Source organism: Eriocheir sinensis, chromosome 17 (genome assembly GCF_024679095.1).
Source record: "Eriocheir sinensis breed Jianghai 21 chromosome 17, ASM2467909v1, whole genome shotgun sequence".
Lineage (NCBI taxonomy): Eukaryota > Metazoa > Arthropoda > Malacostraca > Decapoda > Varunidae > Eriocheir > Eriocheir sinensis.
In genome coordinates this window covers 4,650,520-4,675,584 of record NC_066525.1, presented here as the reverse complement: position 1 = coordinate 4,675,584, position 25,065 = coordinate 4,650,520, and the positions used below count along the sequence as shown (strand labels likewise).

Genomic DNA, 25,065 nt, shown 5'->3' with positions numbered 1-25,065 from the left:
ATAAGGGAAGGGAGGGAAGGGATGGGAAGGGAAAGGAGGGGATGGTAAGGGAAGGGAACGGAAGGAAAGGGATGGGAAGGAAAAGGAAGGCAAGGGGAGGGGAGGGGAGATAAGGGTAGGGTAGGGTAGGGTAGGGAAGGGAAGGGATAGGATGGGATAGATATGGAATGAATGAATAGGAAAGGGATGGGTTGGGATGGGATGGGATGGAAAGGGAGGAAGGGAAGGGATGGGATGGGAAGGGAAAGGAAGGGGAGGGGAGGGAAGGGAAGGGAAGGGAAGGGATGGGAAGGGAAGGAAACAGAAGGAAAGGGATGGGAAGGGAAAGGAAGGGGACGGAATGGAAGGGAAGGGGAGATAAGGGTAGGGTAGGGAAAGGATAGGATGGGATATATATGGAATGAATGAATAGGAAAGAGAAGGGATGAGGTGGGATGGGAGGGAAGGGAAGGAAAGGGAGAGGTATTAAGATAAGCCATATATATCCTACTCTTTATAATATTCAAACTACCTTGCTCAAATAGTCCACGCCCATATCAATTTATTATTCAGACACTACCAATAAGACTCTACTTCCACCGCTGAACTGTGACCGTGTGTATAAAAAACTTCACCAAACACAAAAAAGACTACAACAACTCCATTAAACACACACACAAAAGATAATCCCATCACTACTTGCCGGGGAAAAAAAAACTACTTCACTAAATAATAAAAATAACAAATACAAGACACAAAATAAAAAGAACTACTACAACAACATCACCAAACACACACGCACACACACACACACACACACACAAAAAAGTCCCATCACCCCTTACCGCATATGTTGATGAGGATTCCGGGCATGATGAAGAAGAAGAGGGAGAAGATGGTACGCCGCTGGATCTGCAGATGGTATTTGATGGCTGCAGAGAGGAGGAGGAGGAGGAGGAGGAGGAAAGAAAAGCACTGTTTGTTATTTATATATTTCGTCTTGTCTCCAGAGAATATGAAAATGGTTACTCCTAAAACTAGAAGGAAAGGGATTTAAAGAGAAGACAAGAAGAGGAAGAAGAAGAAGAAGTGGAAGAAGAAGTGGAAGAAGAAGAAAGAGGAGGAGAAGTGGAGGAAGAAGAAGAAGAAGAAAGGAGTTTTAATCTGTGGAAGAAAAGAACAAAAGAATTTCAAAGGGCAGACAAGAAGAAGAAGGAGAACATGAACAAGTAAAACAAGAACAAAAGCAAGAACAAGATGAAGAAGAAACAGTAGTAGCAGTAGAAGGAGGAGGAGGAGGAGGAGAAGGAGGAAACACCGGGGACGCAAAAATAGATAAGTCCGTGGTAAAGGAACTACTTATAGGACCCACATATAGAACTCACTGGACACGGGCAGGGGGCAGCAGGGGTTGTGGAGGTCCTGGAGGGTCCTGTAGAAGTCCTCGAGGAAGAACTCTGGGTTTTCCTTGTACTCTGAGAGATCCGCGGGTCCTGGCGTGAGGCGGATCTGTGTTTGAGGGACGAGAGGAAGAAAACGGGAAGAGGTGATTAGATTAGAGAAAACGGGTTATTGGTTGAGGGAATTGTTATACTGTTAAGACTCGTATTCCCAGACGATTTCAATTCTCATAACAAATATTTTCAAAGGTTATTAAAGAGCTTAGTCGGAAATAAAGTTCACAAGAGGAGGAGAATTATAATGAGAGAATAAGAAGATTAGAAGAGGAAGAAGTATTAGAACAACAATAACAAGAATAATAAGAATAAGACGCTCTCAATTCTCACAACATATATTTCAAAAGGTTATTAAAAGCTTAGTTGGAAATAAGAAAGTTTACAAGAGGAGGTGAATTATAGTGAGAGGAAAAGATTAGAAGAGGAACAAGTATTAGAACAACAATAACAAGAATAACAAGAAAGAGGAAAAAATATCAACGGCAACAGGAAAAGAAGAACAAGATGAGGAGGATATCGAAAAAGAAGACAACTGCAACAACAATAAGAAAACAACAACAACAACAACAACAACAACACTATCCCACCCATACCCAACCTTCCTACCCTACCCTCCTCTCCTTCCAATTCCCCTCCATCTCTTTCCTCCATGTCTCCACGTCTTCCTTACTTCCCAACCTCCATTAACTTACTCCACTGTGTCCCCTCCTCCTCTTACTTTCCTTCCTTCTCTCTATCCTTACCTCCACCTCCTCTCCCTTTCCTCCTCCGCCACCACCACCTACCTTATAAGTGTCGTAGGTCCAGGAGGCGAAGGACAGCTCACAGCTCTGTTGGTCGAAGGGGTACCACTGGATATCCATGAGGCAGATTGAGTCCAGCACGGCGTGGCTCGTCAACTCCACTAAGCCGTTGTACTTGATGATAGCGTTGGTGTTCAAGATGCCGTCCTGGTAGCTGGCGGAGGCGCTGCAGAGGGGGAAGGAGGAGGAAGTGATGAAAGGGTTTGATGTAGAGAGAGGGTGGATATATTTTAAGGGGTTCCAATAGGAGGCAAAAAAAGAGATGGAGAGGTAGAATCAAGGAGTTTTATATATAGGGAAGACAAAGAAAGAAGAATTTTGGCGAAGGAATTTTTAAAGAGGACTCAAGGTTTAGGGGAAGGAGAGGAAATGGAAGAGAGAGAGAGAGGGGAAGAGGGGAAGAAAATAGAGGAAGGAAAGGAAAGTGAGAGGAAAGACTAAGAAAGAGAGAGGGATAAAAGGGGAGTGAGGAGAGGGTGTTGGTGTTTAGTGAGTGTTCTAATGGTAGTTGGTCCACGGATATAGAAAAGTCAATATCCGTCAGAGTTAACTAGCATTAGAACACTCACTAAACACCAAAAATTGCTTTCAACGGGGACTTGCCCGCTACAGCACTCCCATCCCAGTGACTTCGAAGAAGGAACGATAACTTCATGGTGCGGGGGTTTTGTGGCACAGACGGTGTTGCGTTGAGTTGTGTTGCGTTGCGCGGTGAGTTGCGCGGTGAGTTCAGCTGCGGTGAGTCGAGCTGAGGTGAGTTGCGCGGTGAGGACAGCTGCGGTGAGTCGAGCTGAGGTGAGTTTCGCGGTGAGTTCAGCTGCGGTGAGTCGAGCTGAGGTGTTGCACACTAAACACCAAGAATTGCTTTCAGCGGGGACTTGCCCGCTACAAGAGGATAGGAATAAGTGATGAAGAATCAATAAATTTTAAAGGAATGAGAAGAATCAAGATAATTTAATGAAAAAAGAAAAATCAAGATATTTTAAGGTAATACGAAGCGCTGTCAGAGTAAAGAGGAGGCATAACATCATAACTCAGCCCTCCATTACAAACTGGGCGTCTAAATAAAGCAGGTAATTGGGAATAGTGTGCTTAATGACCGAAGACTGGAAGGTGATATATTGCAGCCATCTATCGGCCACTTATCCCACGCTATGACCCATCTTGGTGAATATTAAAGTAGCAAGGGAGGAGGAGTCTGAGGGTCTGATGGTGAAAGTGAAAGCAAGAGGGAGTATAAGTTAAGAAAAGTAAGGTAATCATAAGTAAAGTAAAAGAAAGAATGAGTGAATATTTAAACAGCAAGGGAGGAGGAGTCTGAGGGTCTTATGGTGAAAGTGAAAAGGGAGTATAAGGTAAGAAAAAGTAAGGTGATCATAAGTAAAGTAAAAGAAAGTAAGTAAGAGGGAAAGGTTGATGAATCGTAATTTGGTGTATCCCGGGTGTTTCGTGGCAGAAGTTGATAGTTGTTATTTAGGAAAAGTTACTCGAAAAAACTCTGGAAGGAAAGACAAAGAGTTCAGAAGACTAAAACACAAGTGCAAAATCAGTGAAAAAAAAAAAAAAAAAAAATGTCAAGTGAAAACTGAAGAAGAAAATTAGAGTTGAAGCACGAGAACATTGACACTGAATGAACAGGAAATCCGGGAGCCGTTGCAAAGGCATATCCCGGGACCACACCTGACCTGATCTGTGTAGGATAGAAGGGAAAGGATGAGAAGGAGAAGAGATGAAAGAGAAGAGAGAGAAATAATATACTTGCATTAATTTATATTCTCCTCCTCCTTATAGTTCTTCACCTCCTCCTCCTCCTCCTTCTCCTACTCACGTATTCTGCAGGATGATGTCGGGGTACCAGATTTTCTCATAGGGCACCCTAATGGTGGTAAGGCCCCCGTACTCTTTGGGGTCCCAGGTCAGAAAGCGGTCCTTCCATTTCATAATAATCTCGCTGTTGGTCAAGATGGACTGCTCCTTCGTGTTCTGTGAAGTGGAGGAAGAGAGAGAAATAAATGGAGAGGGGAGAGGAAGGGAATATAGTTGGGGGGGAAGGAAGAGGGGAGACGAAAAGAGAGGGAGGGGAAGGAGTTGGGGTGAGGAAAGAGGGATGAGAGAGACTGTGTAAAGAGGAAGAGAGGGAGAGGGAGAGAGAGAGAGGGAGAGAGGAGAATTTAAGGGAAGGAGAGAGGGAGAGGTTTAAGGGAAGGAGAGGAAAAGGAAGAGAGAGAGAGAGGAAGGGGGGAAGTAAATAGAGGAAGGAGTGGAGAGAGGGGAGAAAGAGAAACAAGAAGAGTGAGAAAGAGAGGGGGATAGAATGGGAGTGAGGAGAAAGGGAGAGGGGTGAAAGAGAAGGGAAAGGGAGAGACGAAAATTGAAAAGGATAGAAAGAAAGGGAAGGAATTTAGGAAAGAGAGGAGAGAGGAAGAGAGGGAAAGGTGAGGAGGAGAGAGAGAGAGAGAGAGAGAGAGAGAGAGAGAGAGAGAGAGAGAGAGAGAGAGAGAGAGAGAGAGAGAGAGAGAGAGAGAGAAAATGGGTGCATGGAGAGGAAGTAATACAGAAGTTAAAGAAGATTGAATAGAATGACCGAAACCCTTCCCACCCATCCTTCATACTCTCAAATCCGTCCTTCCCCTATTCTTCCAGCCACTCTTTCTCCTCCTACTCCTATTTCTTACACTCCTTCTCTCTCCTCACTCACCACTTGCAGCAGATTGAACAGCGACAGCTCGAAGAAGACGCGGGTGATCTCGGCGCCGTGGTCAGGCCGGATGAAGCTGTTGTAGTCCCCGAAGAGAACCCCGAAGAGCGTATGTTCGTCCTTCGTCTTATTCTTGGTGCCGGAGGACTCGTCTATCGGGGAGGTCGGTTTGGGTTCCACTTTCTTGATCTGCCCCGCGCATGGCTTGAAGGCGAGGGCTGGGAAAGGGGTGGATGGGAAGAGGAGGATATTGAAAAGAGGCTAATATAGTTGACATGACCTGCTGATGAAGAGTAAAAGAATTTAACCCCTTGACTACGAATTTCTTACAAGAGCACATCATCAAGCTACAGGAAGGGAATGAAAAGTGTCTGCTACAACTCAGTGAAGAAATATGTAAAGTCCTGCACCTTGAGAGGGGATATCCAGTACACCAATGCCACATGGGAAACACTCCACAATCCACCACAGAGCCAGAGAAAGACCTGGGAGTATAGCTTACCAAAATAACAGTGAAAGTCAAATCCGTGCCAATCGCAGCGGATGGGTTAAAGGTAAAGGTTGTTGGACAAGAATAAGAAGGTGAAGGGTTTTAGTTGAATTAGTCTGTTGAGTGTATGGAGGAGTAGAAGAGTTGATGATTGGGGTAGTTTAAAGACGAGAGATGAAGAGTAAGAGAGTTTAAAGGCAAGGGCAGTTGGGCAAGAATAAGGTGAAGGGTTTTAGTGGAATTGGGCTGTTGGGTATAAGGAAGAGTAGGAGAGTTGATGATTGGGTTAAAGACGAGAGCTGGTGGAGGAAGAGAGGAGTAGGATGGTGAAGAGACGTGTGAAGAGAGCTGAAGTGGGCTGTTGGGAATAGGCCTAAGGAGGTAAGGGAAACGCAGACTGAAATACGCGAAAGAAAAGGGCTGTTGGTGGAGGGGCGAAGGGCGTTGAAGAGAGATTTAGATTGGGCTGTTATTGCATGAGGTGAAGATTAAGGGAGTTGACGATTGAGGTAAAGGAGTAACGTGTCAAGTTGAAGACATTGAAGAGTTGATAAATAGGTTGTTGTTGATGATGAGTAAGAGAGTTGAAGACGAGGCCGTTGGTGAAGAGGAGATAATTAAGGAGATGCTGAGGAGCTTTTGTTTGAAGATACGGTGTGGAGAGTTGAATATGGCTATCAATGAGGAAGAGGATTAAGAAGAGTTGAGGATCGAGGAAGTTTGAAGACGAGGCCGTTGGTGAAGAGAAGATAGTTAAAGAGATGTTGAGCTTTTGATTGAAGATACGTTGCGGAGAATTGAATATGGCTGTCAATCACGAAGAGGATTAAAAAGAGTTGAGGATCGAGGAAGTATAAAGACAGAAGGCGTAGAAGAAGTAGAAGTAGGAGAGGCTGAAGAGCCGTGGACTGCAAGAGTGATTGAGAAGGGGGAACAAGAGGTTGAGGAGGAGGATACTGAGAACTGAAGACGAGACCAATTGGAGAACAAGCAAGAAGTTAAGGAGATATTTAAAAAGCGATGCTAAAAGAAGAGAGTTGAGATGGGGGTTGAAGAGGGCTGAGGATTGAAGGCAAGGTCTGTTGAAGAGGAGAAGGATACCGAAGAGAAACTGGAAATAGAAAAAAAGGGTTGAAAGGATTGGGGATTGTGACAGAGGTTGAAGAGAAGGGAGAGAAGGGGAGAAGGAAATGAGAGTAGAAGAAAAGTTGAAAGGGATGATATAGTGTGAAAGGAAGAGCTGCTGGTGATGAGGAGGAAGAGGAGGAGGAGGAGGAAGAAAAGAAGAGGGTTTTAATGGGATGAGAACTGCGATAAAGTGAAGAATAATATGGAATGACGAAAAATGAGCTAATTAGACTTACGGACTGACCTGATGAATTCAAGAGCTGCTGAAAGATGAAGAAAAAAAAAAGAAAAAATGGAAAAAAGAGGAAAAAAACTTATACGATTAATTAGGTTTTCACGACTGTTTTTCTAACGTTCATGGTACTACAGAAGCCTTGTCAAACTACCAACACCAGAATACAAAACTACCTATGGAAATGCCGCCCACAACTCCTACGAAAGCCTTGTCAAATGTGTGTGTGTGTGTGTGTGTGTGTGTGTGTGTGTGTGTGTGTGTGTGTGTGTGTGTGTGTGTGTGTGTGTGTGTGTAGAGTTAATCAGGTTATCATGAGTGTTTTTCTAAAGTTCATGGCAATACAGAAGCCTGGTCAAGTTACCAACACCAGGGTCATAAAACTACTCATGGAAATACCCACAACTCCTACAAAAGCCTTGTCAAATGTGTGAAGAGTCCACTAATCACTGACCCCGTAAAAGAGCCGAACGATTTTTTTTTTTCGATTTCCCCAAAAGTAGGAAAAATGACTTAGGCGGTTTGTTAATGAAGGTGACGATATGAAGAGAAGAATATTGCGTTAGTAGGTCATATCAAAGGGTTTAGGGAAGGAGTGGGAAGTTACGAAAGGACAAGAAAGAAGTGTATGATCTCTCTCTCTCTCTCTCTCACCACTCAGGAGCAGAAGGAGTGCCACCCAGGAAGCCGTATGTCCCATGTTGTTGTTTTTGTTGCTGTTGTTGTTGTTGTTGTTGTTGTTGGTGGTGGTGGTGGTGATGACACGTACACCTTACTTCACCTGCAACACCGAATACGCAACACACAGACGCACGCACACCATCCAACCATCACCTTCTTTCCTTCCTCTCGTCTTCACCTCGCGTCCTTCCTTCCTTCCTTCTTCAAATCACTTCCCACCTTCACCTTTCCTCTTCTAAATCAGTCAGCTTCTATATCACTCTTCCTTCCTTCTTTTCTCCTTCCTTCCTTCCTTTCGTCTTCACCTCACGTCCTTTCTTCCTTCCTTCCTTCTTCAAATCACCTCCCACCTTCACTTTTCCTCTTTTAAATCAGTCAGCTTCTATATCACTCTTCCTTCCTTCTTTTCTCCTTAATAATCCTCGTGCGTGTGTTTTCTTCCCTTTCTCCTTCTTGTGGGTCATTACACGCGTCCACAGCACCGCCATCGCCTCCTTCCAGCGCTAGACTCAACCTCCACTGCTGAGGAGAACAAGGGGACGGAGGAGCACAAGGGCATGTCTTTGTGTGTGTGTGAGTTCGAGGGTTGAGTGAGCGTCGCGAGTGGTGGCCGTCTTCTGAGTTTACGGCGTTGTTCAGTTCGATGTTGTCTTGCGCGTGATGTTTTTTTCCTCTTCGGTTTGTTGTGTCTTCGTATGAGTGAATGAGATGGGTCCTTTTTAACCTCGGCGTGGGTCAGATCGAAATTGTGTTGCGCGTGATGGCTTCTTCCTCTTCGCTATATAAGACCTCAAGAACACAAGGGCGCGTGTGTGAGTTCGCGGGATGAGTGTGTAAGCGCTGAGGTGACTGGGTCCTTTGTTTCACCTCGGAGTCGCTCAGTTCGAAGATGTCCTACGCGTGGTGGCCTTTCTCTCCGCTAAGGCCTCAAGAACACAAGGGCGCGTGTGTGAGTTCGCGGGATGAGTGTGTAAGCGTTGAGGTGACTGGGTCCTTTGTTTAACCTCGGAGTCGCTCAGATCGAAGTTGTCCTACGCGTGCTGGCCTCTTTCTCTCCGCCAGGGCCACAAGAACACTAGGTAACGTCTTCGCGTGTGTGAGTTCGCGGGATGACTGTGTAGGCGTTGAGGTGACTGGGAACTTTGTTTAACCTCGGCGTCGCTTACTTCTAAGTTATCCTACGCGTGCTGGCCTCTTTCTCTCCGCCAGGACCACAAGAACACTACGTAATGTCTTCGCGTGTGTGAGTTCGAGGGCTGAGCATGCGGGTGGTGGCTAAGTATGGGGTGGTGCTTGCCTTCTTAGCTCATGTTCTGCGTCGTTAAATTCAAGAGTCGTTCTGCGCTCGTTGGCTTCTTTACCACTTCGCCACAACCGCAATAACAAAAGGAAGAGAAAGCATTCGCGTGTGTGAGTTCGCGAGCTGAGTATATAGAGGTGATTGCCTTCTTAAATCAAGTTCTGCGTCGCTACATTCAAGAGTTGTTCTGCGTTCCTTAGCTCCTTTTCCACTTCGCCACAACCGCAATAACAAAAGGAAGAGAAAGCATTCGCGTGTGTGAGTTCGCGGGCTGAGTATGTAGAGGTGATTGCCTTCTTAGATCAAGTTCTGCGTCGCTACATTCAAGAGTTGCTCTGCGTTCCTTAGCTTCTTTTCCACTTCGCCACAACCGCAATAACAAAAGGAAGAGGAAGCATTCGTGTGTGTAAGTTTGCGGGGTAAGAGACGATAAAAATGCCTTGGAGATGCTGAGAACTGTTACGTGAATATGATGTGACTGTTTCTTCACCAAGTTCAAGTCCACGAAGAACAGGTATAGGATGAGTGACTTCGAAGGATACTGAAAATTGTCCTCCCGGTTCTTGGGCCACTAAAATGAGTCAGAAGGGCCACATATAACTCTCACTAACCCGTCTGTTACTAGTGTTAGTGAAAACGTGTGAAAATTACCTCGGGAGGGAAGGGGAATAAAACGAAGGATGTTGAAAATTGTCCTCTTGGTTCTTGGGCCTCTAAAATGAGTCAGGGGGGCCACATATAACTCTCACTAACCCGTCTGTACAGGTGTTAGTGAAAACGTGTGAAAATGACTTCGGGAGGGAACGGAAAAAGAGGGAAAAGGGGGTGATGGCTGTAGTATATAAGGCTTGACTGTGCGTTCCTCTCACGTTCAACTCTCCCAAAAAGAACGAAGAGTAAATGAACGATAGCGAACTGCGGAACTCTCTCCACACACAACGTTCTCTCCTTAACCAACGAACTAGTGATTTTTTTGTTAGTGAAAACGTGTAAAAATGACAAAGGAGGGAACGGAAAAAAGAGGGGAAAAAGGGGATGATGGCTGTACTATATAAGGCTTGACTGTGCGTTCCTCTCACGTTCAACTCCCCCAAAAAGAACGAAGAGTAAATGAACGATAGGGAACTTAGGAACCGTCTCCACACACAACGTTCTCTCCTTAACCAACGAACTAGTGATTTTTTTGTTAGTGAAAACGTGTGAAAATTACTTCGGGAGGGAATGGAAAAAAGGGGAAAGGGGATGACTGTTCGTTCCTCCCACGTTCAACTCCCCTCGAAAAAGAACGAAGAGTAAATGAACGATAGCGAACTCCGGAACCGTCTCCACACACAACGTTCTCTCCTTAACCAACGAACTAGAGTGATGATGGAACCCTCTCACTCTCTCACTCCCTCTCTCCCTCTCACTCTCCCCCTTCCTCCTCTCCCTCCACCAGCCTCTTCGTCATGCAAGTAAACGTTTTCCGAAATTCTGTTATTCACGAGAGGCATTCAACGCGATTTTCTGAAGATATATTGAAGGGCCCCGACGCGCCGCCATTGGTCGATCGCCAGCCAATCAGAGGAGGGGAATGATTTGAGTTCGATTGGCTGTGTTACCGCTTCGTGACGGCGCCTGCGGTGGGTGGGTGCCCCCCCCTCTCTCTCTCTCTCTCTCTCTCTCTCTCTCTCTCTCATACCACAAACAGAATTAGAAAGAAAAAAAAAACATCACGAAAATTATCAGAAAATAACCCCCAAAATAGAGAAGAAAAGAAGAGAAGCAAAAATAACAAAAAAAAGATAGAAAAAAAAGGAGGAGGAGAAAGAGGCAGAGGAGGAGGAGGAGAGTAAAGGAAGAGGAAGGAAATGAAGTTAGATGGCCTTTCCTCCTCCTCCTCCTCCTCCTCCTCCTCCTTCTAGGCCACATTGCTATTCATACGATGATGAAAAGCAGAGAAGCACCGTGGGAAACTTCGATTCTCTCTCTCTCTCTCGTTAGTATACTGAATCAACTTTATATTTTGTTAAGTATATTTTATTATATCAATATTATCCTTTTATTTGTATTGCCAGTATTTCCATGTAGGTAGAATATAATACTTATCGTTAATACTATTTTCTAGTCGTATAATAAATAGTTTTCATGCAACTCAATTATTTTTTAGTATATATAATTTCAAGTTCATTTATTGTATCATTATTCTTATGTATATGATTATTATATCTTTTTAATGATGTATACATTTTCTATATATATAATTTCAACTTCATGTTACCGTATTATTAGTCTTATGTATACGATTATAACCTCTTTTTAATAATACATAAATTTACACTGTCTATTCTCATTCTGGCATGCATATAAGTGATCATAAATTACATAAGCATTATCCAGTAAAGTTCTAATAAGTTCGAACAGTAATTTCTCTAAAACAACCCCAAACAACACCACTGAACGTTTCCTTAGATACAGAAATCAGGTTCAAAGTATAATATCATAATAACAAGAGATTTAACATTATAATATATATATTCATAAACACGATGACATAATGTACATGCTTTCAACGACTTTAACTTTATTATGAGCAAAGTATCGACACCCAACATAAGGAGTCTGCAAGCGGCCAGTCTGCCTACACGGGGGAACTCCTGTAAACCTCTCGCAACCTGTCATCCTCATTCTTAAATATATCTAACCTTTTCTTGAGGCACGCGGGGGAACTCCTGTAAACCTCTCGCAACCTGTCATCCTCATTCTTAAATATATCTAACCTTTTCTTGAGGCACACGGGGGAACTCCTGTAAGCCTCTCGCAACCTGACCTCATTCTTAAATATATCTAACCTTTTCTTGAGGCACACGGGGGAACTCCTGTAAGCCTCTCGCAACCTGTCCTCCTCATTCTTAAATATATCTAACCTTTTCTTGAGGCAGTCCATCGTAAATCCAACACCTCCTACCCTCCCTACCTGTAAATGCTTTTCTTTCATTTTTGATAATAATTAAAATGGCATTATTTTTTGTATTATCCAAACATACTCTTGAATTTTAAAGCCATTTTCTTCATTTCTGAGCGATTTTTTTTCTTCATACTTGAGGGGTTTGTCAACTGTGTCTACTTGGTTAAGAGTTCGACGCCGCTGAGAAAGTCGAGACCCACTGCTAAAAGTGAATGTGTCTGACCCTTCCTTGCAGTGGGGAAGCCATGACTGATGATGATGATGATGATGATTATGCTCGTTTTGTATACTTTCCCGTCTCGATAATAAATAAACGTTACTCAATATTACGTTTTTACCATTTCTTGCCTACCGTCTTACACTCTTCGCCTCAAAATACCCTTCGCCGGAGCCAATCGACCATTAACTGAAGATGATCGATATTGAGGGTAATTATCGTGCACTTGGGCGTAATGGGCCGTAAATTAATGGTTTTAATTACCGGCTGTGATGCGCTAATTCTGGCAGGTTGTGATTTATTGCCGGCTCAAGGTTGTTTTTGCATTTTTTTTTGTTATTTATTGTTTGGTGTTGATGTGTTGACGTGGTGTTGAGTTTGCGTCTTGGTCCTGGTCTTGGAAGTGGTTTTGTTTTGGTTTTCGCGTTTTTTTACGGGATAGGAGGGTACTGTTGCTGTTGTTGTTGTCTGTCTCTGTCTGTCTGTCTTGGAAATGTTGTTTTGTTTTTGTTTTCTTGTTTTTTTTCACGGGATATGAGGGTACTGTTCCTGTTGTTGTTGTCTGTCTCTGTTTGTCTGTCTGTCTTAGTCCTGGAAATTTTAGATGGCTGTTTTTGTTTATTTGTTTTGTTATTTGTATAGAAGAGGAGGCTGTTGTTGTTATGGTCTGTCTGTCTGTCTGTCTGTCTGTCACACACACTCTCTCTCTCTCTCTCTCTCTCTCGTGTCCATATATATGTTCGTGTGTGTACCTATTGACTAACTGTCCTGTCCACCCCAATCCCTAAGTCGTTTATTATATGTATTTACGTTAGTCAGACTCTCTCTCTCTCTCTCTTTTCCCCCTCCGATTTGCATGCAATGTCTGTAAAATACTACCACCACCACTACTATTACTACTACTACTACTACTACTACTATTACCACCACCATCTCCACAATCCCTTTTAATTAGAAGAGAAAAAAGAAGTGGAAGAGAATCGTAATAATAATAATAATAATAATAATAATAATAATAATAATAATAATAATAATAATAATAATAATAATAATAATAATAATAATAATAATAATAATAATAATAATAATAATAATAATAATAATAATAATAATAATAATAATAATAATAATAATAATAATAATAATAATAATAATAATAATAATAATAATAAATATCTTGAGCCTACAAATCACAACACGTATGTTATGACACTACTTCTTCGCCGTAACTTTACGATACTAGTCTCGTTGTTGTTGTTGTTGTTGTTGTTGTAATAGTAATTTATCTTCATGATGGTTCAAGATCATGTAAGTCACTCTGCTTCTAACGGAATGGTCTGCAGTGTTTTCCAGCTCGTTATTTTCATCGCATATGCTCGTTAGCCCTCTTCGTTATAGTCCTTGTTACATTAGAGTCCCGTTAGTTGGCTAGTGTTGGTGTTGTTATCGTGTCCCCCGCCGCCGCCTGCGTCCCCAATAAACGGCAATAGGTCGCTCTCGAATGGCTATAGGTCTGCGAAGCTCTCGAACTTGTAATCATAGTCGCATGTGTAATTTTGACCCCACTGTTTCCTTTCTTAATATCCCCCGCCGCCTTTGTTAAGTGCTCACCGCCGCTGTCTGACCCCATACTAAACTCCTTTCTAACAGCCAAGTCCGCCATGCTCTCCAACTCATGGTCTTCTCCCGCACATATTCCTTTGCTGTCTTCCTCACATACGTTTCTTTGCTGTCCTTGTCATATACGTTCCTTCGGTGTCTGCTTTAGTGTCTCCCGCCGCCGCCTGTCCCCTCGCCAAGCCCTCCTATACCGGCTAAGTTCGCAGTGCTCTCCAACTCGCAGTCTTCGCTACCTAGTTATTTTACTCTCCTCGTTAGCGTTACCGTTCCGTTAGTGTCTCCCGCTGCCGCCTGTCCCCTCGCCAAGCCCTCCTATACCGGCTAAGTTCGCAGTGCTCTCCAACTCCCAGTCTTCGCTACATATGTTCCTTCCTTTGCTGTGTTCATTAGCGCCCCGTTGCTTCGCTGTTAGTGTCGGTAGTGCCGCCCCCTGAACCCCCGTTGCCAGATTATCGTACTCAGAGCATAGTATTTACCGGTTTCTGACGCCTAACTATTGCCAAGAAACATCAGGATCTAACTCTCTTAATGATAACTATAAATGAGTTTCGTTATTGGAGCCCAGAAGACAGTTTTGGGGTAGGAAGTCGGGAGATATAAGCGGCTTTACTCTCTTCGTTAGCATTACCGTTCTGTTAGTGTCCCCCGCCGGCCGTCCCTCCACTCAGCCCTCCTTTCACGGTCAAATCATCAATGCTCTCCAACACATAATCATCACCGCACATGTCCTTCCCGAGGGGGCAGTACTCGAATTTCTCCCCGTACGGCGATTGCATGAGGATGATGATGTTGAAGAGGAAAGTGACGATGCCGAAGATGATGAAGAGGAGGCGATCCATCACGCGCGAGAGGAACTTCCACTCGTCCACCAGCTGCACCTTGTCATCTCGCGCCCGGCTCTCGTCCTCCTCCTGTGCGAGTAGTCTTAAGATCCCCTCCAGAGCCTCAATAGACCGTCGCTGGAAGGGGTCTGCAAGGAGCGGGTAAGGAGGAGGAGGTGGTGGTGGTGGTTTGGTGGGTGGTAACTGATTCCGAAGACTGGTATATATATTCTCTCTTTTTTTTTTTTTTTTAGAGGGATGGGTAGGTAGTTAAGGCAAGGAGGGGGTAAGGAGGTGATGGTGGTGGTTCGTTGGGTGGTTACCGGTTCCGAAGACTGGTATATATATTGTTTTTTTTTGTGTTGTTTTTTAGAGGGAAGGGTAGGTAGTTAATAAGGCGATTCTGATGATGCGGTAGTCTTAAGATGCCCTCCAGAGCCTCAATAGACCGTCGCTGGGAGGGGTCTGCAAGGAGGGGGTAAGGAGTTTTTTTTTTTTTTTTTACAGCTAAGGAGACAGCTCAAGGGCGCAAAGAAAAATATAAAAAAAAAAGCTCGCTACTCACTGCTCCTGAATAGAGGTCAAAGGAGTGTCCAAAAAGAGAGGTCAATTTCGAGAGGAGAGGTGGTGGGTGGTTACTGCTTCCGAAGACGGGTATATACATTTTTTTTTCTTTTTTGAGAGGGATGGGTAGGTAGTTAAGGTGGTTCTGATGATGCGGCAAGAAGCCCTATTACGTTACCAAGGGAAGAAAAAAAAAAAAAAAAAAAAAAAAAGGAGAGAAGCGAAAGGAACTGTACGATTGAGTAAAAATAAAGAAAACAAATAAAAACAGCTGATGATTTTTTTTTTTTTTTTTTGGGGGGGGGGACTTTCAAGTCACCTTAGAACTCGGTGATTAGTGCGTGTAAAAGGAAAAATCAATGACAAAAAAAGAGGCGACGGGGGAGCGATAAGGCGGGGGGTAAAAAAATAAAAATAAATAACATTGGAGTGCATTTTCTGTGAGGCTAAGGCGATGCGAAAAAAAAGAAAAAAAAAAAAAGCAGCGGGGAGCGATAAAGCGGAGGGTAAAAAATGAATAAATAAATAAATAAATAGATAAATAACATTGGAGTGAATTTTCTGTATTGCTAAGGCGATGCGAAAACAATAACAAAAGAGAAGAAGCAGCGGGGAGCGATAAAGGGGAGGATAAAAAATAAAAAATAAAATAAATAACATTGGAGCGCATTTTCTCTATTGCTCAGGCGATGCGAAAACAATAACAAAAAGAAGAAGCAGCGGGGAGCGATAAAGGGGAGGGTAAAAAATGAAAAATAAATAAATAAATAAATAACATTGGAGTGCATTTTCTGTGAGGCTGAGGCGATGCGAAAACAATAACAACAACAAAAAGAACCAGCGGGGAGCGATAAAGGGGAGGGTAAAAAATGAAAAAAATACCAAGGAGAGCATTTTCTGTATTGCTGAGGCGATGCGAAAACAATAACAAAAAGAAGCAGCAGCGGGGAGCGATAAAGCGGAGGGTAAAAAATGAAAAAAATAAATAAATAACATTGGCGTGTATTTTCCGTAAGGCTGAGGCGTAGCGGTGCGGGTTATTGCGCTTTGGTCAACTCCCATGCAAAATATTACCTCATAACGAGCTAGGTCGGGGAAAAATATAAGCGTAAAACGAAATAATAAAGGAGCGGTACAGGCAAGTTCTTGGTTGGAAAGGTGGAAAGTTTCGTTTAGTCGGCGCAACATCTGTGGTCATATGCCGGGGAGACAGGAGGGGAAGGATTATAGGAGAATGGATCAGATCCCAGGAGACGGGACACAAACCCCGATTATTACCTGGTGCCCATTCACTGCTGGGTGGACAGGGGCGTAGGGTATCGGAAAAGCCGCCCAAATTTTTTCACTCCGCCCGGGAATCGAACCCGGGCTCTCTCGGTTGTGAGCCCAGTGTGCTAACCACTGCACCATGAAGCCCCCGGAAGTTCTTGGTGCTGTGTTCTGGTGCCATTCGTGCATCTCATCGAAGTATATCACGTCGGTGCAAGCGTCTGACTACACTCTGTTCAAATTCACTTTGCTATTAGGCCCCTCCCCCTTCCCCAGTAAGCGTGTATCCTTGACCAACCCAGAGACTAGCCACGCCCCCTCTCCAATTCAGCTTGTAAGTGACGGGTGGATGCTGGGAAAGGTTGGATCCCATTGGTAGTTGCTGAGTTCTTGTGGGTGGGGCTTGTTCGCGAGGTTAATATGAATGGAGTAGAACCTTAAAATCAAAATCCTCAAGCGAGCCATGGCCTTCTTCAACTCAGGTTTCATGTGATTGGTGGATGCTGGGAAAAGCTGAATCCCATTGGTAGTTGCTGGGCTTTTGTGGGCGGAGCTTAAGTGCAGCGGTAAAGCGGATAGAATAAACCGGTGCATGCGATTGGTGGATGCTGGTAAGGGTTACGCCTCGTTGGTGGTTGCTGAGCTCTTGAGGGCGGGGCTTACGTGCAAAGGTAGAGCAAACAGAGTACATAGAGGTGCATGTGATTGGCGACTGATGAGAAATGTTGAATCCTCATTGGTGGTTGCTGGGCTCTTGTGGGCGGGGCTTAGGTGCAGCGGTAAAGCGAACAGAGTGGTTGCTGGGCTCTTGTGGGCGGGGCTTAGGTGCAGCGGTAAAGCGAACAGAGTAAAGCGGTGCACGTGATTGGTGGATGCTGAGAAGGATGGCATCTCATTGGTGGTTGCTCGGCTCTTGTGGGCGGGGCATGCGTACAGCGGTAAAGCGAACAGAGTAAACCGGAGCGTGTGTTTGGTGGATTACGAGTTCTTGTGGGCGGGGCTTACGTGCACAGGTATAGCAAACAAAGTACATACATAGGTGCAAACAACGACTTCTGTAAGCAGCTACTAGTGCCGTGTCTTGCGGTTAAGAAATGGAAAAAAATCAGCTGGACAAACATAAACAAATCTCAATGCAGTGTTTCTTCTGTGTATTTCTGTCTTACCTTTAAACATGTAAGTTCCCTCCTGGGCCAAAGCCGGCTGCACGTTGAATATGTCCATGTTGACGTGCTTAAATCCCTTCATCTCGGAGACAGCATCCAACTCCTTCTGCTTCATCTCTCTCTGCGGGAGAGACGGAGAGGGAGAAATTAAGAGAAAGGTAACGATATCTCTCAAACTTTCTCTATCCTAATTATATTTTTGCTTCCCCTTCCTTTATTTTCACCAGCTTTTTCCTTCTGTTTTCCTTTCTTTCTTCATTTCTCCTCTTTTCTTTGGAAATGGGAAAAAAAGAGAAAGGTTACGAAATCTCTCAAACTTTCTCTACCCTAATTATATTTTGCTTCTCTCCTCTTTGCCGATAACACTCTTCTCTCTTCATTTCTCCTCTTTCCTTTGGTAATATTTTGCTTCTCTCCCTCTTTGCCGATAGCATTCTTCTCTCCCTCCTCTATTCTTTGGCCATATCCTCCCTTATCCTTTCCTCCTTTTCCTTTCTCACTACACGCACATCAACATCCCTTTCATTCTCCTCCTCCTCCTCCATCCCTAATACTGCACTGCATACTCTAGAGGAGGCCTGACAAATATAGAGGCCTGACAAATATAACAATAACTATTTCTACTACAACTACTACTACTACTACTACTACAACTACTACTACTACTACTACTACTACTACTACTACTACTACTTCCCCTTCCCTGGCCCTTACCTTGCCCAAGTCCCAGCCTTTAACGATGTAGTCAGGGATCTTGATGAAGAGGCCCTTAGCGGTGTAAACGCCAATCATTCTGCAGAGGGAAGAACAGGAGTAGGGAAGAAGACGATGGTGGAGCGAGAGAGCGAGCATCAAAGTTAAGGAAATATACACGCAAAGGTTAAAGGTGTTATAATGATGATGACGATGAAGAGATGGATGTGGGCAGGTCGTATCATACGTAGAACTGATGATAAAACACGGACAACCAAACTAACAGAGTAGCAACGCATAAATTATAGAAGTCAATGGACATGTTTTAGCAGAGCAAGTTGGTAAGCTCCCCACCCAAACGCAAAATACCTTCCTTGTATAGTGTTTGACGTTGATATGAAAAGAGGGAAACAAACAGGAATAAAGAGAGATGGTGATGATGGTGGTGACGATGACGATAATGGAGATGATGGACGAACCACTGACCTCCACCACCCCGGGACCGGGTGGCCTCGATCGCCCTGCTGTGAGAGGTTGAGGACGTAGACGGAGAAGGCGATGTTGAAAGTGAGCACGATGAGGCACACCCCGTAGTACACACCTGAGGGAGGGGCAGGTGAGGGGAGGCAGGTGTGTGAGAGGAAGCAAGGGGGGAGGGGGGGGGTCTTTTTGTTTTCATGCGGGCTTTTTTTCATTTGTTGTTACCCTTGAGTTGCTTTCTGTGTTGTAAAAGGGGTAGTGTGCGTGCAGGTGCGTTGGGTGTGGTGTGTATTAAAGTGTTGTGTGTGTTTAGTGTATTAATTGAGCAAGTGTTTTGAAGTGTATGTGAGGCAGTAGAGGTGGTAAGGACAATAAAAGGCAGTAAAGGCAGTTCCCTTATTTGTCAGGCATGAAGAAACGAATCGGAAATTTATCATTATTTTATGTATTGTATTATAAGGTTGTTAGGAGTGTTACCATACGTCTGCCTTCAGTCTGTACCCTTATTAGTTTGCATACAAGTACAGGCTGTGCACCAATGATGAGCTAATGACCCTTCTAATTAGTCATAAATTTTAGACTACACTGGAAGGAGGATATATATATTCAAACTATATACTTCTACTGCACTGCATATGCGAGTAGAGGCCCAACATGATAAACAACAGGATTACTTAAACTTCTACTACTACAACTACTAAATTTAGACTACACTGGAACGATATATAATTATAATCAAACCATACTTCTACTGCACTGCATAAGCTAGTAGAGGCCCGACATGATAAACAACAGGATTACTAAACTTTTCGGGCCATTACACTACTACTACTACTACTTTTACTACTACCATCGCTACTACTAATACCCCCGACATATAATATTACCGGCCAAAGGAAGAGTCTGTGAGGGCGGGAGGTTCTCTATCATGGCCATGAGGAACACCATCATCGCTAGCATTGCGTTGATGCCCAGTCCGACCTTTTCTCCGGATTCGGCGGGTAGCGTGAATACGAGAAGGGCTGGAGGAGGAGGAGGAAGAGGAGGAGGAGATGGAGGAGGAGGTAAAGAGAGGTCGAGGGAAAGTATAAAGAGGATGGAGGCGGAGGAAGAGATAAGTGATGAAGATGAGGAGGAGGAAGAAAAGGGGTTGCAGGAGTAGGTAGGCAGAGAGGTTGAGGAAGAGGAGGAGGAGGAGGAGGAATACATAGGAAGAACAGACACCAGAAGAAAAGGAGTTGCAGGAGGAGAAAGAAGTATAGGAAGAGGAGGAGGAGGAGAGGTGAAGGAGAAGGTATAAGTAAAGAAAGAGAAGGAGGAAGAGGAGGAGGTAGGAAAGGTGGAGGTAAAGGAAGAAAACAGGAAAAAAAAGTTATTATTATTATCATTGTTATTATTATCATTACCGCTACTACAAAGAAAAATACATAGTTCTCTCTCTCTCTCTCTCTCTCTCTCTCTCTCTCTCTCTCTCTCTCTCTCTCTCTCTCTCTCTCTCTCTCTCACCGCAAATGTTGATGAGAACTCCGGGAACGATGAAGAAGAAGAGAGCGAACTTGACGCGACGCTGCAGCTGAATGTGGTAACTGATGACTGCAGGAGGAGGAGGAGGAGGAGGAGGAGGAGGGGGAATGTAGTAAATCATGAAGGAAGGAGGGGAGAAGAGAAAAAGGGAAGGAAAAATGGAGAGAAGAAAGGAAAAATTTAGAAAGATGGAAGAAGTGAAAGATGAAGAAGAAGAAGAAGAAGAAGAAGAAGAAGAAGAAGAAGAAGAAGAAGAAAAAGAAGAAGAAGAAGAAGAAGAAGAAGAAGAAGAAGAAGAAGGAGGAGGAGGAGAGGAAGAAGAAGAGGAAGAAAAAGCAGTAGAGGAAAGGGAGGCGGAAGGAAAACAGACATTAAAAACACACACCGTTGAAGGAAAATATATGAAACGAAAGAGAAAAAAATAATTAGGAGTAGATACATTATTATTATTACCATTATTACCATTATCTTAAACAACAACAATAAAATAAAAAAAGTTATAGCACAGCAACCTATCTCTCTTTCTCTTCCACACTCACTGGAGAACGGTTCCTTGCAGCACGGGTCGAAGTCCTCCAGTTGCTCCGCGTAAAAGTTTTCGAGGAAGAACTCTTGGTTAGGGTGGTAGCGAGTAATATCCGAAGGGCCTAACTCAAGCAGCATCTGTAGAAGTAGTAGTAGTATAGTAGTAGTAGTAGTAGTATTAGTAGTAGAAATAGTTTGTTATATTTGTCAGGCCTCCTCTAGAGTATGCAGTGCAGTACTCTTCCCCCTTTTTCTATGGAGTGGACCTGTCAACCCTTTCCCTAGCCTTCACAGCTGGTCTCCTCTCTTCCCTGTGTCCTTTTCCTCCCATCCTCCTCCCTTCTCATGCCTTTTCCTTATTCTTTATCCTTTGCACCTTCCTCCAAACCTGTGCTTTTCATAACTATTTTCATCTTCCCTCCATACTTATTTTATTTTCAACTACTCCCTTTCTTTCTCTGCTCTCTCCTAAGATCACTTCTTCCTTTCCTGTTATCTACGTTTCTCTTTCACCTTTACTTGTCTCTTTCTTCCCTTCTATTTTCTTGTATAATACTGGTTCTCTTCCCGTTATCCTTCTCTCCTCTCTACGATCACTTTTATCTACAGCTCCCCACCTTTCCGCCTCCCTACACACCTGCCTCTCTCTCCCACTCCTCTCTCTCACACACCTGGTTAACATCCGCCGTCCAGGAGGAGAAGATCATGTCACAGGTCTGCTGGTCGAAGGGGAACCACTGGATGTCGATGTCGCAGACGGAGGTGAAGATGGCGTGGGTCAGCAAGGTGGTGGTGCCGTCGTATTCGATAATAATGTTGGTGTTGATCATGGAGTCCTCGTAGCTAGTGTCTGCCCTGGTGGTGGAGAAGGAGGAGGTGGAGGTGGTGGTGGTGGTGTAGGTACGAGAGTTTAAGGGGATGAATACAATGTGGTGAATACGATAATCTGGCTGGTGAGTAGTAGTGGTGAGGCTGGTGATGGTGGCGATGGAAGGAGTTGATAGAGGAAGAGGCGGAGGTTGGTGATGAAGGAGGTGGTGGAGGAGGACTGGGTGAGGATCTTTATCTCCCACTTCTTCTCCATTCCCCTTCTCCTACATACATACTTTCCCCTTTCACACTACTCATTATTCCATTCTTATTCGCCCCTCTCACCTCCTCTCTCTATTCCCTTCAATTTTCCCCTTCCCTTTTTTCTCCCTTCGTCTCACTTTTTTCCAACTCTATCCCTCTTTACAAACTGATCTCCCTTTTCAATCTCCTCCTCCATCTCTCTTCTTACCTAACCTTCCTTCTACTTTCCATATATGTCTCACCTATCTTACCCATCCATCCCTCTCTTACTCCTCCCTCCCTCCCCCCTTCCCTCCTCTCCCACACTCACGAGTTATAAAGAATGACGTCAGGATGCCACACGTCGCTGTACAGGACCCTCAGATATTTGGTTTGGTTGTAGTAGTCGGGGTCCCAGCTCAGGTAAGGGTCCCTCCATATCAAAATAACTTCTGTGTTGGTGATCATGATGCCTTCCTTGGTGTCCTGTGCGAAGGAAGGGAAGGATACGGCTGACTGAGGGAAGGTGTAAGGGAGAGATTGCAGTGCTGGGTGTGTGTGAGAGCAGGGACAATGATGATAAGAAAAGAGTATAAATAGGAGAACATAAAAAGGATCAGGGCAAAATTAATAGAAGGAAGAAGAGAATACAAATTGAAACAAAGCAACAAAACGAATGATGAGGAGAAAAAAACTAAGGCAAAAAATAAATAAATAAATAAATAAATAAATAAAGGAGAAAAAAAAACACAAAGAAACATGAAACAACACTAACAACCACTTCACTTAAGACCTCAAGAACCATGGAGACGAAGATGAGCACTGAGACCACGCGCAGCTTAATAAATTTGTACCCTGCAAAACACATCAACACTCACTCACTCACTCCTTCATTTCACTTCACGCCCTCGCTCACTTCATTCCACCCCAACTTCGAACTCAACAAGAACTCACTCACCAGCGCCAAGACACCCCAACTTCGAACTCCACAAGAACTCACTCACCAGCGCCAAGACACCCCCACTTCGAACTCAACAAGAACTCACTCACCAGCGCCAAGACACCCCCACTTCGAACTCCACAAGAACTCACTCACCAGCGCCAAGACACCCCCACTTCGAACTCAACAAGAACTCACTCACCAGCGCCAAGACGTTGAAGAGCGCCACCTCGAAGTGCACGGTAATGATGTCATCGTGGTGCTCGACGGGCCTGATGTGCTTGTTGTAGTCCCGGAAGAGGTCCTTATAGAGCTTGTGCTGGTCCGAGGAGTCGTGGCCCGCGTAGGTGTGGTCCACTTCGTCCGCGATCGAAAGCACAGATGGCATACCCGTGGCTGACCCCTTGGCTGACCCCTTGGTTGATCCTGCTTTCGTGTCTGGTTTGGTTTCCACTTTGCTGAGTTTGGCGGTCCGTGGTGGTTCGTTCTGTGTTGTGGTTGCGTCTGTGGTGGGTGGGGAGAGGGAGATTGAAGAGGAGGAGGAAGAGAAAACTAATGAAGTGGAAGATGAAAAAGAAGTGATTGAGGAGAATGATGTAGATTGAGGGTAAGGAGGAGAAGGAGGAAAAAGAAGAGGGCAGGGAGAATGATATAGTCTGAGAGGGAAAAGGAGAAAAAAGAGCTAGAAGAGAAGGAAGAGGAATATTAAGGAGCAGGGGCGGGGGGGCGGTTATATAGACTGAGGGTAAGGAGGAGAAGGAGGAAGAAGAAGAGGGCAGGAAGAATGATGAAGTCTGAGAGGGAAAAGGAAAAGAAAGAGCGAGAAGAAAAGGAAGAGAAATATTAAGGAGCGGGGGGTGGAGGGAAGGGATGATGTAGACTGAGGGTAAGGAGGAGAAGAAAGAAGAAGAAGAAGAGGGCTGAGAGAATGATATAGTCTGAGAGGGAAAAGGAGAAGGAAGAGCGAGAAGAAAAGGAAGAGAAATATTAAGGAGCGGGGGGGATGACGTACATTGACAGTAAGGAGAAGAAGGGAAGGTAATAGCCGATGATGAACAAGTAGAGAGTGAGGAGAATGGTGTAGAATGTAGATCAAGAGAAGGAGGAAGACAAGGGAGTGAAAGATGCTGAAGAGGAGGGTAGAGAGTGTGCCGAGTGTCGATTATTCACGTTCATATTCGACGGTAATTTTTTTTTTTTTTTACAACAAAGGAGACAGCTCAAGGGCACACAAAAAAGGAAACAATAATAATAAAAAAAAAGCCCTCTACTCGCTGCTCCTAAAAAATAAAAATAAAATAAAAAGAGGTGGCCGAAAGAGAGGTCAATTTCGGGGGGAGAGGTGTCTTGATACCCTTATAAGGATCTTGGTTGTTTTTGGAGACTCGTTGGCTGAAGACGACATAATAATAATAATAATAATAATAATAATAATAATAACAATTTCTCACACAGCCACACTTAACCACTACACTGACCTTTCTTCGCGTCCTCAGCAGCCCTCGAAGCCTCCCTCTTTGGTCTCGGTGCGTTCCAATCCTCCGGGGGAACCTCAAACGACGACTTGATCCTAATGTGCGGCTCCCCTTCTCCTCCTCCTTTGTTTACCTCAACCTCGGGATTCTTCGTTGCCTTGCTGGTGGTTGACTCTCGCCTCGGTGGGCCCTCTGGTGGCGCTGCTCCGAACTGCATCTCCTGGGCAATAAAGCAAGATATAAAGAAATTCCTTAGTGAAAAGCTTTATGTTAATTCAATTCATATGACGATTTACATTATTTGCTTGGTTAGTATACATAGGCAAAGGGAAAGCAATGTTTATCTTGGACTCTCTCTCTCTCTCTCTCTCTCTCTCTCTCTCTCTCTCTCTCTCTCTCTCTCTCTCTCTCTCTCTCTCTCCACTTTTCTCTTGTTAATATTACGGCGCAAGGATTCGGCTACCAAGTTAATAATACTGTGGAAAAGAACAATTCAGAAGCTGCCGTTGATGTCTGAGTTGGTAATACTAACTTGGAATATGGTCGATAAATGCAGTAAAACGTCAATAAGCAAGAACCAACTCTCTCTCTTCCTGTATTACCCTTTTTAACAACAAATGCGACCCCAAAACAACATACATCGGAGCGGATCGAATCTTGAGGCGTCTTCGGCGAGGAACTCTTCTTCGGTGTTGTTTCTGCTTCTCTCTGGACCGAACTCCCAACGCCACCTCCTTGGGCCGAAGACTCGTATGTGTAGCCAGCGTTTGAGGGAGTCTGGGTGGAGGTTTCGGGCCCAGTTGATATCGGCCCTGTGTCCATGAAGCCGGGAGGGTTCGGTGGGGATGAAGAGTCTATTGTGAATCCGTGACCCTCTCTGGTTTCTCCGCCTTCCGCAGCAATCACTGGGGGAACGTCCGAGGGTGAGGAAGGAGGAAGGGGAGGAGGGTATGTAATGCGCGTGTGTGGGTAGGGAAGACAAGGGTAAAAAGTCACCAAATAT

The 25,065-nt window shown here is 44.4% G+C and overlaps 1 protein-coding gene across 4 annotated transcripts in view; it reads right to left on the bottom strand.

Moving 5' to 3' along the window:
* LOC126999809 (uncharacterized) overlaps positions 1-25,065 on the bottom strand; it is a 162,039-nt gene that overhangs the window by 118,013 nt on the left and 18,961 nt on the right. For all 4 annotated transcript variants that reach the window (XM_050862802.1, XM_050862803.1, XM_050862804.1 and 1 more), the window contains 16 exons: positions 24,702-24,967; positions 24,066-24,282; positions 22,790-23,091; positions 21,979-22,133; positions 21,266-21,449; positions 20,609-20,732; positions 20,052-20,138; positions 19,433-19,567; positions 18,552-18,666; positions 18,087-18,165; positions 17,373-17,493; positions 4,938-5,155; positions 4,068-4,222; positions 2,222-2,405; positions 1,365-1,488; positions 825-911 (listed from right to left, as the gene is read on the bottom strand). In XM_050862802.1, coding sequence (XP_050718759.1) covers positions 825-911; positions 1,365-1,488; positions 2,222-2,405; positions 4,068-4,222; positions 4,938-5,155; positions 17,373-17,493; positions 18,087-18,165; positions 18,552-18,666; positions 19,433-19,567; positions 20,052-20,138; positions 20,609-20,732; positions 21,266-21,449; positions 21,979-22,133; positions 22,790-23,091; positions 24,066-24,282; positions 24,702-24,967 — 2,553 coding nt within the window. The remainder of the gene's footprint in view (positions 1-824; positions 912-1,364; positions 1,489-2,221; positions 2,406-4,067; positions 4,223-4,937; positions 5,156-17,372; positions 17,494-18,086; positions 18,166-18,551; positions 18,667-19,432; positions 19,568-20,051; positions 20,139-20,608; positions 20,733-21,265; positions 21,450-21,978; positions 22,134-22,789; positions 23,092-24,065; positions 24,283-24,701; positions 24,968-25,065) is intronic.